Genomic DNA, 12,123 nt, shown 5'->3' with positions numbered 1-12,123 from the left:
GGGTTGGAATTTTCAGGCCTGGGGTTAAGGTCGGGCTAGGCTAGGGTTGAGGCCTTGGGCTGAGTCCGGCTCGGCCTTGTGTTAGATTATGCTTTAAAATTTAGTGTTTACATATTACAATTTTTATTTAGTATCTAATTATCTATTGGTTTACCCAAAAAAAATCCAATTATATATTGAACGAAAGTGTTTAAAATTTTAAGATTGGACTAGATTTTTTAACCCAAAGAAAAATCTAATAGTCAATTGAGTATGAAACAAACCAAAAACCAATCACATGTTTCTCATTTTTTTAATGCTTAGGACGACGCAAATGGAAAAAAAGAAGGGTCAGTTAGGGTTGCAAAAATAGGGTCAATCAAGGCCAACTCGGCTTAGCCCAACCCAATCAGGGTCAATCAGGGCCAGGCTGTGTGGGGCTGAGTGTGACAGGATTGGGCCTGGGCTGAGATATCTCAATCCGACCTAGGGCCGGGTTGGGCTTGGGTTAAGCTAAGAGGACTTAGGGTTGATCTGGGGTTTTAAAAAACCCGGCCCCATCGGACCCTGTTTCACCCCTAACCTAGATGTCCATGTCGTATTTAGTTACCTGTAACAATGGAAGGTGATATTTCCAAAAATCACAAGACAAATCTAAGCCATCCACTTTTATGCTTTTTTTTGTAATGTAATATGTCTGTTCCACTTAGAGTTGGAAGAATGCACTGTAATATCTATAGTATTGGTATACACACATGATATACACATGATGTTTGTCAATACAAAGAGGGTATTTGATTGAATTAGACTTTGAAATTGATGCGTGGCCAATCTAAATCTTGTCTTCTCTATCAAATGGTCGAAATGGATATATCACCTGTCACATGACAGAATAAATATTATTTGACATTTAAACAAATAATAGACCTTTATGATGATAATAATAATGCCACATCATAAAACTGAAAAGGACAATCACTAAACTACAAACCCTAAACATAAAATTTCCCCTTAAAATAAATGAACGGAGAGAAGGCAAGACAAGGGTTTAGTCATATGTATTTGACTTGGATTTGTCACTTTAGCAACACTTATTGGTTTAAACATTAAAATGAAACCTAATCTCATTGATTCTAGGGTAAGTAGGTCTCAAGTCTCTTAAACTCTTTTGGCTTCTATCAGATCTCATCCTCTCAAGTCTCTGTCTTCTATCAGATCTAATCTTCTCATAGACATGTCGTACCAATCTTTCTTGGTACTCAATAGGGACTTTTAAAAAGCTAAAAATGGCTTTTCTATGGGACAGATGAGGTCCTCCCTTGTAGACTATATTGCAATAAAGGTCTTTTGTAATTTTGTTGGCTACCACCACTAGAACAGTAGTAGTATTGTTTGATTATATACTTAAAAAAAAGAGGGCATCTTCATTATTGTGGTATCTCTTTCATTCTGGTTTCTAGGTTTGATTGACTTGTAAAATTTGGAGCAACCCATGTTGACTTATTCTATTCTCTCCCATGACCATGCTTCATAGCCCTATGCTTTGCTTGATTCTAAATTTCATTTATAAAATGGGTCCTGATTGGGACCTTGTGTTCATATGGGCCAGGGCAGTGTCGGCTTAAGCCCTAACAGGGACAGGTGGGGTAGGAAGATAGTAGAGGGAAAGTAACATTAGCTGAAGCCCAGTAATATTGTTTTAGATATATCTCAGCTTAATTTCTGTTTATCCTTTGAACTTTGGAAGTTAATCCTACCTTCTTTTTTTTCTTTCGGGTTTTTTTCAAGGCATCCATGGTGAAGAGAGAATCTCTTCATTCATCACATATGATCTTTTGATTGGATTGACGAAGGGTATTTCGGACTATGAATAATAGGGAATGAGAGTTAATGATGTACCCAAAAACCAATCATAACGTCACATCACCACTCTCTTCACCTTGGTGAGGAAAAATTAATCCTTTTTTTCAAAAATTTGGGGCAGCTGGATTCCTACAGTATCTTATTGTTCAGAACCAAAGTGGGACCTGCTTAAGTGTAATCTCAGTCTCATTAAGGCTTAAATTAGGGTTCCATTGGGCTCTCCCATGGCCCTTTTTTGATTAGAAAAAAGAAATGCCAAGGTTTGGCCCATCATAACCAAATGAGAATTGGACTGGACAAATGTTTGTGGGCTGGTTGGTCTTATTCCATGCTTTACTGGCTCAAAGCCTGAATCAATAATTTACAATATGGAAGGAATTTACCATCTTTAGAAAGAGGAGAGTTGAACTCATGACTTCTTAATTATGAGGTGTAATGTCTGTTGGGGATACGATATCTTGTATTCCGTTGCTTTGATTAGTGGGTTGATTTTGAAGCACCGCTAAGAAGCCGTAGAGGCTGAAGGGCTATATAGGTATCTGGCTAAAATTCCTCTATAGGATTTTGCTATAAATTTGCAATGGAGTTCTTTCTCAGTAATGCAATCTGAAAAGTACGAGAATGAGTGATTGTAACCCTATTCTCCATTGATAGTTAAACAGATCTCATCTCAATATGAGCATAGACAATCATGACGAACCACGCAAATCCTTGTATGCACTGTATAATTGTTAGTTTGCAATTTCCATCCTTTTCTGCATTGTTATAGGCTTTGTTTTCTGCATTAGTCCTTGCCAACTGAGCTATCAGGGCTTTAATGGGCATCTCGTTAATCGTTGATGTTAACTGATGGATCATATTGACAGAGGTTGCAATCGAATGTCACAGTGGCTCCTATTTCCTCAAATATGAGGGACCTTCAGTGCAATTTACCATCATTTATATTTCATTTTTAATTTCAGTTCACTCCAGTTTTGACAATGGAAATATCATTTTACTGAGCCCAACTCCTCGAATTAACATGTAAGGCAACCAGGGAATAGAAAGCCTTGGAAACCAGAAATGTAGCATTTCATCTTTTTTATGGTACAACAAAAATGGGCTCATGAAAACCCATTATTTTTTTCTTAGAAAGATAAAGAAAAGAATAAAAGAGAAAAAAGAAGAAAAAAATGAAACATGAGTAAGTACAGAAGGCTTCATATTTCACGAAGTGAATGAGTATCTTACCTGCATTCAATTCCAATCTTCTAAAGGCATCTACTTCTTAGCTCAAGACTCCCACTGTGCACCTTTCCTTCCTGTGTCAACTTGAAGATGTCAATAGTTCCAAGTTCCTAATGCCGAGGGAGGAAGAAAAGCCAACTCCACTCCTTCTCCCACACATCAAACTCTCTCTATGGCTATACTAAGAGACTGAATTCCTCCTAGTTCTTGAAGATGTGGACTTGACATCCTCTGGGTTGGCAGAACCAGGGCTCTCAGATGTATCAGAGCTGCTATTCTCACCCTGTCCACCTTTGCTCGACCATAGCTTGTTGAATATTTTCTTTGACATCAGTAGTCCTTTCACTTTACTAGCCGCAGTTTTCTCAATGCTACTTTTGGCATCTTCACTCCCATATCGATCACTGCCTCCACTTCTCGCCCCCAACCTCAAAGATGCAAGCTCCCTCTTTAAGGCCTTCAGCTCCTCAGCTGTTGGAACAGCATCCCAGTCCTCATCTGTGTTGGTCGTTGTAGATCTTGAGCTCTCATGAGATTCACCATTCTCATGTGGGAGCACAGCCCGGACACTCCCAGAAAGGTCAGGCCTACTTCCACCAGCGGATGATGTGGCAGCCCTGACCTGCTCAAAGAAGAGGACCTGTACCACTACACGCAAGGGGAGCCGTTCGTTTTGCATAGCATGCATACATGCATCTGCAGACAGCTTCTTGCAGTCCATCAGCCGGCATATCCTCTTCTTCTCACTCTTGCTAATCCCAGGATGTTCCTGCACCAAAATACAGAATGAGTTAGGAAGACAAGTCAACAGTCACTTGGGCCCTGTAAGGAAAGAAGATTTTCAAAATGCAGTATTGATTGGAAGCAAGCAGCACTCCAACATCGTAGTCACTTACCTTGAGATACATGTCAATGGCACGGTAAAGTCCATCATGTGCTGGCCTGGAGAATCCTGATACCATTTCTGCAAGATCGAGGAACTTCGAGAGAGGAAGATTTGGATCACGCCCAATTTCAGCAAGGTAGCCATCAACCAGCTTTGCCACGGTTAGCTTAGAAGTATCTGATACAAACCCTGGGCTTCTGAACTCCTGAAGCTCTTCAGCCACTGGTAGGTCAGCTTCAGCACTCTTCTCCTGCATCACAAACTCTTCCACTATGCGTTTTACTATATCAACATCATACTTTATATTTTCCTCAGCTGGTGCCCGAATCAAGAGATCTGCTACGCATGCCTCATCCAGCTGCTGGCCTATTCTTCTCACCAGCTCTCCCTTCCCCATTTCTCCTGAGTCCAGCATAATAGCTGCTTTTAGCAGCTTGACCAAGAAATTACAGGGAACACTGCCCTTCTCTGTGGGCAACAGCCAGATAATGGTCTCCACCAAAGACCGGTTCTTGACATCATCACCCTGTATAATACCCTTGATCAAACCTGGCAACCATCTCAATGTGTATGCTTTGAGGGCTTCCCCTATTACATCAGCAGGTATTCTTCCTTTTGTTTTGATAGTCACCATAAGCCGTTTGTAGAAATCAATTTCAAGCTCACACAGGTCCTCAACCCACCAGTCCTCGGGCACTGTCTGATGTTTCTTGACACCATTCCAGTGTGGTTCCATCCCATTTTCTGATGGAAGCTTTTTACGATTATAAGTATAAGACCATTCTACTTTGGAAGGGTCAATGCAGGCCCTAGAAGCTATGGAGTCAACACAGTGGCTGATCACCTTGAGTTCCTCACACCAGGGAAGCAGAGATTTTGTCGTCTGAAGAGCTATTATAGAGTCTTTCCAGCTATGAAAGATGCTGGAGTTGAGGAAGACTTCAATCTTATAAATGAGATTCCCTTTCTCAATAGTCTCATGCATCTCTAGATACTCTGCTGCACAACGAGCTGAAACCACATTGTAAGCATTGAGGGTAACAGTCATACCATAACAGAATTTGGCACATATCTCAAAGGCAGCAGGTCCCCCAGGAATGTCTGGTATGTGGATTTCATCATTGTTTCCCTCATCTGTGGTTGAGACCAACCTCTGCAAGTGGATGCTCTTGGACAACAGGGGAAACTACAGAATAAAAAAGTTTGGGGTAGATTAGTAATTTGGTATTACAAGACACACCATAACATAATACATATATTGAGACTTGATCTGGTTAATCGCTGATTGATTGTGATTACTACTTTAATGTGTGACATTACCCAATCCATTGAGTACAATTTTCTGAAGTTGCGCAGTACTACAAAAAAAAAAAAAAAAAAAGGGAGCTACCGTAAGGTAGTTCATAAAATATAAATTCTTTTCATATTGCCATATAAAATACAGACGTTAGAGGCCTTGCTATATTAAAATTTTAACAAAAATGACATCAAGGTAATGGGATTTTCAGCCAAGGCTGGGCTATTTGGTCCTAGTTTACATGTTGTGATACCCTCCATTATAACTCAGATACCCATATCTGGATCAAGTAATATTGTTGTAAAGTATCAGTTCATAGTTCAGTACAAATGCCCAACAAATATCTTAATGCCATTTTAACCGTATCAATAATAAATGCACCTAGATTATTAACTTACTCAGTTAGTTGAAAATTTTCTAAAGGGAAAGAGAACGCCATCCGGTCGCGCAGCGCATGCTGCCTCTGCACCCTGACACAGGGGCACGCAAAAATGACCACCGTACCCCCCTGGAACCCCGGAAATGACCAGTGGACAGGGGTGCGCCAGTCATTTCACGCGCCCCTGTGTCAGGGCGCAGGGGCAGGGTGTCTGGCGGGACCAGGTAGTGTTCTTTCTCCCTTTTCTAAAATATTACCATGAATGATATACGAATGGACCCAACAATTGGTGGATCCACATACCTTGAGTCCTGATATCCTTGATCATTAACAGATTCAATGTCTATACACAAACCTGACTAGACTACGCAAAAAAGTTTTATAGTACTTCAATTCTGGTTAGAACTACCAACTCTGGAATTAAAAGATTTCTGCTATGGTGCCTCAGTTATCTCTTCACCCTTCCACTTATAACTGAACATTTAAAATTGTAGCATATGTTGAAATGATTGAGTGATCTTTGCTATAAAATCCTCGTACCTTATGCAGATAAAATTTCACATCACCAACATTAACTACAATGTCAGTTGCCAACTCAGCTGCCACATACCTGCACATAGGAATCTTCCTCAGACCATGTTTCAGTAAAATTGATCAAGCAATGAACACATGCGTAACTACAAATGTCAAATAAATATAAGGATTTAGGCACAACATAAAAGTGAATACGCAGGAGGGGCGATATAGAATAGAGAATATCAAAACTGTATGTGTAATTTGCCAACCAGAAAGAATTTACTCATTGACCATTCAAACTTCAAAGCATAATATTTACATATCACTAATTTCTCCAGCACCAGGTTCTGTGAGGTCTTAATCAAGGGCTGAGGAGGCAAAACCAAAGGACAGCACTGCACAGTCCTCACATTGAGCTCAACCATGACAACCACAGGAGGACTCTTATAAAGCCTCAACTGTAACATATAAGCAAATCATCTGAGTGGTGTTCGGTACCCTATAACATGATTATGATGTAAAAAATTGCCTAATCAGTCATAGCTTTAAGCTCCATGTGGGGCTTTGATTCTCTATAAAATGAGATACCACATGCTAAGCAGGTAAGAAGCTTATGATAATGTGGAAAGACAAAAGTATACCCCTTTCCTTTTCACTTCAGTTTCCCAATGCATATTTTCCTCCCTGATCAAAAAAGGAGAGGAGAAGAGATAATTTTTAAGGAGAAAACTGATGACATCTTTGTCCCATTTGTTCCTGTCAATGCGGCTGGTCAATGGTTGGTTGATCAGTCTGTCCAGCATTTCAAACAATCCCTCTGATCCCTAGATTTTGTGTTCCTATCCCATAACCACCACTCTCCTTCCATTTGCAAGGCTGGATAACTATACCATCTAAAAGTCAAATTAAAAAAGAATCCAGAGCAGGCTATGTAGAAATCACTTCACTTGAATGGATGGAGGATGTCAGACATTGATTCAGACACATAACGGACTCTAGGAAACAGTTCGGATGTAGGTTTCAATATTCCGTGTGAGGTACTTTCATCTTGTTTTTTCTCTCTCTCCAATAAGTGAACATGAACCGTTAACCATCAATTAAAGGAACTAGAATAAACCATAAAATTCCCAAGAATGTCGAGAGTTGGGTAACTCAATCAAGTCATTTCATGGCCAAGAGACCTCTACAACTTATGGATTCAAGTTTCGGAAAAGAACCTACAATTTCTGAAAAAAAAAAGACATTTTCTTTACTATACGCTTAGAACTTCTATTTCAAGAATGTCCATATTTCCCCAGCTGCTTCTTCCTATTTCTCCCCTCTTACTACTTTCTTGCAACAAATTTACACCTAAATAAATAAACAATGCCCCCAACCCTTTGGAAATTACATTTAAAACCAGAACCACACAAACCATTAGTGTGATAGGGATCAACAGCTGAAAACTTGAAATAGAATAAAATAGAGGCAGGTAAGCAGGTTAGTCAAAATATATGTCAAATTCTGGAAAGCCAACTATTAAGTGGGACTCATATGAGGTCATATGAGGGCATGTGCGGGTCCAGCAGAACCTGTAAGTTGTAACACTGATAAGTAAATTTTATGGCTATGTCCAAATGTCGATGCTGTAGATTATTGTATAGATATCAGACCAATGAGATTATTTTAGATTTTTGGACTTTAACTATATTGTTCAGTGTTGAGCTCCAATTTGTATGGTTGCTGTAGGTTTATGAAAGAATACTTCATCAACACACACACACAGAGCACAGGTTCCTGCAGGTACCCAGCCATGGATTTACCAGGAGCAACTGATGAACCCATCTTCAAATTTGGAAAAAAACCAAGTACTAGAAAATTTTCCCAACAAATTTCTTCATTATCAAGAAAAACCTCAAATGCACCAATCCCTTATATCTTGCCAAATGCAACATTACAACTATGTCTTAGACTCTTAATTAAATTAAAATTCTTCAAAAGAAAAGGCTAGTTCCATCAGGCTTATCCTGTCAGTATTGTGGCCATGTCAGTCCCAAATCAAGTAGGATTCATGAGAACTTGGTCTAATTGTAAGGTAAAATTGGACTAATTTCTAGCCTCCATCAAAACATTGAAGAAAAATAAGGGAGATAGTACCCAGACAGACATTTGACTTCTAAAAATCAAATTTAGACAAAACAAACAAGGAATATGACAAAATGGATAGCTCAAAGGTAACTCACAGTAGCACACCTAAACTCAATTCTCAACTTTCTACCCCTCCCCCTCTGCACCCCCCCCCCCCCACCCTCCCTGCCAAAAAAGAAGAAAAGGAGGGCTCTGACAAAATTATTAAGATCAAAGACAAAACATATCCCTGCTAGACAGGATAAGAGAAATAAAAAAAAAATCAACACCAAAATACCAATATATAGTCTCCCTCTATTGGTTTCAATGTTCTTCAATCCTATGTGCCTTATGTGGTTCCTAAGACAAAAAAAAACTCTGATTTAGATCCTGTGTAGAATGGATTATTTTCTATGATTCTGCTCCGCATTAACGAAAAAGCAACAAATTAAAAGAGACCAGATACAATTTAACAAAAAAATTCTATCCCTTGGCTGCTGGTTTTGGTGCCCCAATCAAAATCTCCAAGAAAACATTACGCTTTCAACCACTAAGTAGGTGTGAATGTGTGATTACTCGAAATTTATCGGTGAAATGTTGATAGGATCCATCTCTCCTCTTTTCCTATTCTAGAGTCTACTTTTCTTATTCTCAGTTTATTTGCCCACCCTGTCGGCCTGTCCCACCAATCTGCAACCATCTTAAAACCCCAATTTTCAAGTTTTCATCTGAGTCAATCAGGTTCCAAACCTCAGCTCATTGCTCAAAATCCAGCCTCACTTCAATCCACTACCATAGCAATCTCTAGACATTGCAACTTCCAATCAAAACCCAAACATCTCATTTGGCCAGCCTTTGTCTCATTCACAATTCACCAACTCTAAAACTCTTAGCTCCACATATAAATTCAACCCCGGGGCTCAGACTCATCATTCACTATTTTACTCAGGTCCTACATCACAGCTGATGTGGCCAGTAAATACCAAGAGTAGAAAGAATGGTTTCAATGGGTTACAAAGCGTAGAAGAAAGAGCTGCTACAAAGCATGGAAGCAAGACCTATGGTTTCTAATGGGTTACAAAGTATGGAAGCAAAACCTATGTTCCACAAGCCTTAGATCTGTTGATTTGAATTTATGCAAGGATGAAAGGGGCCTCAAATAGGTATAGTAACCTGGATAGAGATATGTATGATGGAACGGCATGTACCAAGTTAGTACCATGGATTTTTCAGATACAAAGATTCGTTAAACCAAAGTACAGCAATATATACCAAGTGAAATTTAAGTAGAAACAGAACTACAAAAAAGGGATAACTAAGATTAGATTAATCAGAAAATAAGATTGACAACCAAGGATACTCTATCTCAAAAGGAAATATTCCATCAATATCCATAGTAAAAAACTACATTATTTAACACAAGAAGTTTAATGTTTACCACCACACAAATTTTTGTTCATGATTCCTATTACTTCTTTGAACTTGTTGAAGCAACTTAAATATCCAGAGAGGTTTTAGACAGTTTACCCAAACATTCATACATCAGAATATTTGATGAAATAAACACAAAAGCATCATCCTTTTTGGCAGAAACAATAAAGGGCACTTATAAAATCATGCTTCCATGTCAAGAATAACAATAAATAGAACATGACCCAGATCATCTCTCAGAGCTAACTATTAAGATGACCAAGTCTCATAGTGGGAGCAATATGACCCAAGCTGTGTTTGTGCATAGATGACACACAGATGCTCTGAAAAGTTGTCTTAAAAATTATTGTTGCATTTAGAAAGAGAAGAGAGACAAATAAACAATTGCCATGTACTATTATGATTATATCTTTTCAGAAAGGACCAAAATTTCATATAATTATAGAGTATGAATTGTAGAAATACTGCAGAGTGGTTGTGATGGAAAGTTAGAAGCTTGCACAAATATAGAAAGGATACTTAACACTCGGCTAAAAGGAGAGCAAAAGAATTCAGTTGTCCAGGAGAATATGGTAGGTTGAAGTAAAGTGCATGCATAGCAACACTATAGCAAAATAGAACAATAATCTCAAACCATCACAAACAGGCAAAGGAAGAGAAATACAAGATAGAAACAACTTCCATATTCACCAACTAAATAAGCCCAAAAATTTAAAATTCTCCAGGTGAAAAGAGAAAATGCACATAACAATCAATGAAGCCATTGTATGCCAACCACTTGGGATCAGCAAAATGGCTTTTGTCCCAACATTCCACTCAATCAGTAAACCAGAAGAGCCCATCAGGGAATAATCTTGTAAAGCAGTGTACCACTAACATTAGCCCTTGTTCAAAGTGGCAGTAAAACAATAAAAAGAAAAGCAGGTTCTAGAGAAACAAATTTTCTATAAAAGAACAGATAACAGTAGGCAAAGAAAACATTTTCTAAAGGCTCAGGATGACCCACATCTCCAAACAACAAATTCAATATCACTCTCAAAAAAAAAAAATCTCCCAATAAAATTTTGTCCAAGACTGCAAACATTTCATCGGGGAATGTGGAGAGTCTCCACAATGGCCCACCAAATCTAGAAGGGTGCAAGTGTTTTGGAAATGACAAGAAATTTAGTTGCTAGTATTCACAGCTTCTGTGGCTGGACCGCTGGAGAACTATGCGTAATGACAAACCACTCCCTGGGGCATCACTTTCAATTTCAGTTCAAAGAACATAAATACGAGAATGAAGAAATTGATCTTCCTGGTGAGAATACAAATCACAAGCCCACTAACCCAGGAAAGCTTCACTTCTAATTACGCAAACAGGTGCTTAGACAACCAGCTAAGCGAGTGGGAAATATTAACACACACTCGTATGAGCTTGATCACATCACTAAATCAAAGAAAGCTTCAACTGAAAACTAAAAAAAAAATTTGCTAGGGATAAGCATGCACCAATACAGGCAACAAATCAATCTGGAAGAACTTCGTTACAATGTGAAAATAGTAATATATCAAAACTAAAAGTATAAATTCAAATAAGTGACAAATAACCTAAAGGGTTTTATCAAAAGAAAAGGCAAAAGCTCCAAATTTCTTACCTAACATTGTTTCCATCAGTCTGAAATGAATCTGGCTTTGATCCTAGTTTCATAAACTTCATTTTGGCAAACGAAAGATCTGTTGCAGCTTCTCTTAGATACCAAAAAAAAATTCTTTCTCAGTTCTTAATTAACTAAACCAGCTAATATCCTCACCCTGTCGCCACCACAGATCTCCTCCGGCGACCAAACATACCCAATAAGGAAAGGGAAAAAAAAAAAAAGAGGCCCAGAAACTGGGAAAATTAAAAAAAAGAAGGAGAAATAACAGAAGGAAAAAGAAAAAAACCCAGGTGCCAGAACCTAGACTTCTGAATGTGACCCGCTTAACTGTTTTCCCTTCAAGGAAGGAAGATGAGATCTAAGAGAGATGGATATATGGTATGAGAAGAAGCGAATCTTTCCCACGAACCGAGGCGAGAGTAATGCTGATAAGATTAGAAAGAAAAAAGAGCAAATGGGGTTCTGTAATATTTTAAGAGGGGTTTCTCTTCAATGGCAAGAGAGCCAAAGAAGAGCTTGTTTCCTTGGTCGACGGCAGAGCCCACGGAGAGCGGGCGCCCATGGTTAGGCCAGGAGACATCGCCAACAGACCCTCCACACTAAACAATTCCAAGAACAGAGACACCCACAAGCACAGACCTGACACCACCGTCTCTCCCTTTATTTGTTTATCCCCTTATGCTCCTCCTTTTTTTCTTTTTCTTTTTTAACCCCAACTAGCAGTAGCAGCAACTGCACCAAGACCTCATGTGACCAGTGACCTGGAATACTTCAAGTTCCAAACACTTTAATGCAGTCC

At 38.9% G+C, this 12,123-nt stretch overlaps 1 protein-coding gene across 1 annotated transcript; it reads right to left on the bottom strand.

Moving 5' to 3' along the window:
- Window positions 1-2,858: 2,858 nt before the first annotated feature.
- On the bottom strand, window positions 2,859-11,549 carry LOC122661416 (BTB/POZ domain-containing protein NPY2-like). The gene is made up of 4 exons (XM_043856799.1): window positions 11,322-11,549; window positions 6,172-6,241; window positions 3,966-5,141; window positions 2,859-3,838 (listed from the first exon to the last, which is right to left on the bottom strand). The coding sequence occupies exons 1-4, from the start codon at window positions 11,381-11,383 to the stop codon at window positions 3,251-3,253; spliced, it is 1,896 nt and encodes a 631-aa protein (XP_043712734.1). The 5' UTR covers window positions 11,384-11,549; the 3' UTR covers window positions 2,859-3,250.
- Window positions 11,550-12,123: the final 574 nt, after the last annotated feature.

This window comes from Telopea speciosissima, chromosome 5 (genome assembly GCF_018873765.1).
Source record: "Telopea speciosissima isolate NSW1024214 ecotype Mountain lineage chromosome 5, Tspe_v1, whole genome shotgun sequence".
NCBI lineage: Eukaryota > Viridiplantae > Streptophyta > Magnoliopsida > Proteales > Proteaceae > Telopea > Telopea speciosissima.
This window is presented reverse-complemented; position numbering and strand designations above follow the sequence as displayed.

Excerpts from the sequence above, each read along its gene's own strand:
- LOC122661416 (XM_043856799.1), bottom strand. The coding sequence starts at position 11,383 with ATGAAGTTTATGAAACTAGGATCAAAGCCAGATTCATTTCAGACTGAT. Across the intron at positions 5,142-6,171 it reads TGAAATTTTATCTGCATAAG|TTTCCCCTGTTGTCCAAGAG; the intron begins GTACGAGGATTT and ends TTTATTCTGTAG. Across the intron at positions 3,839-3,965 it reads CCATTGACATGTATCTCAAG|GAACATCCTGGGATTAGCAA; the intron begins GTAAGTGACTAC and ends ATTTTGGTGCAG.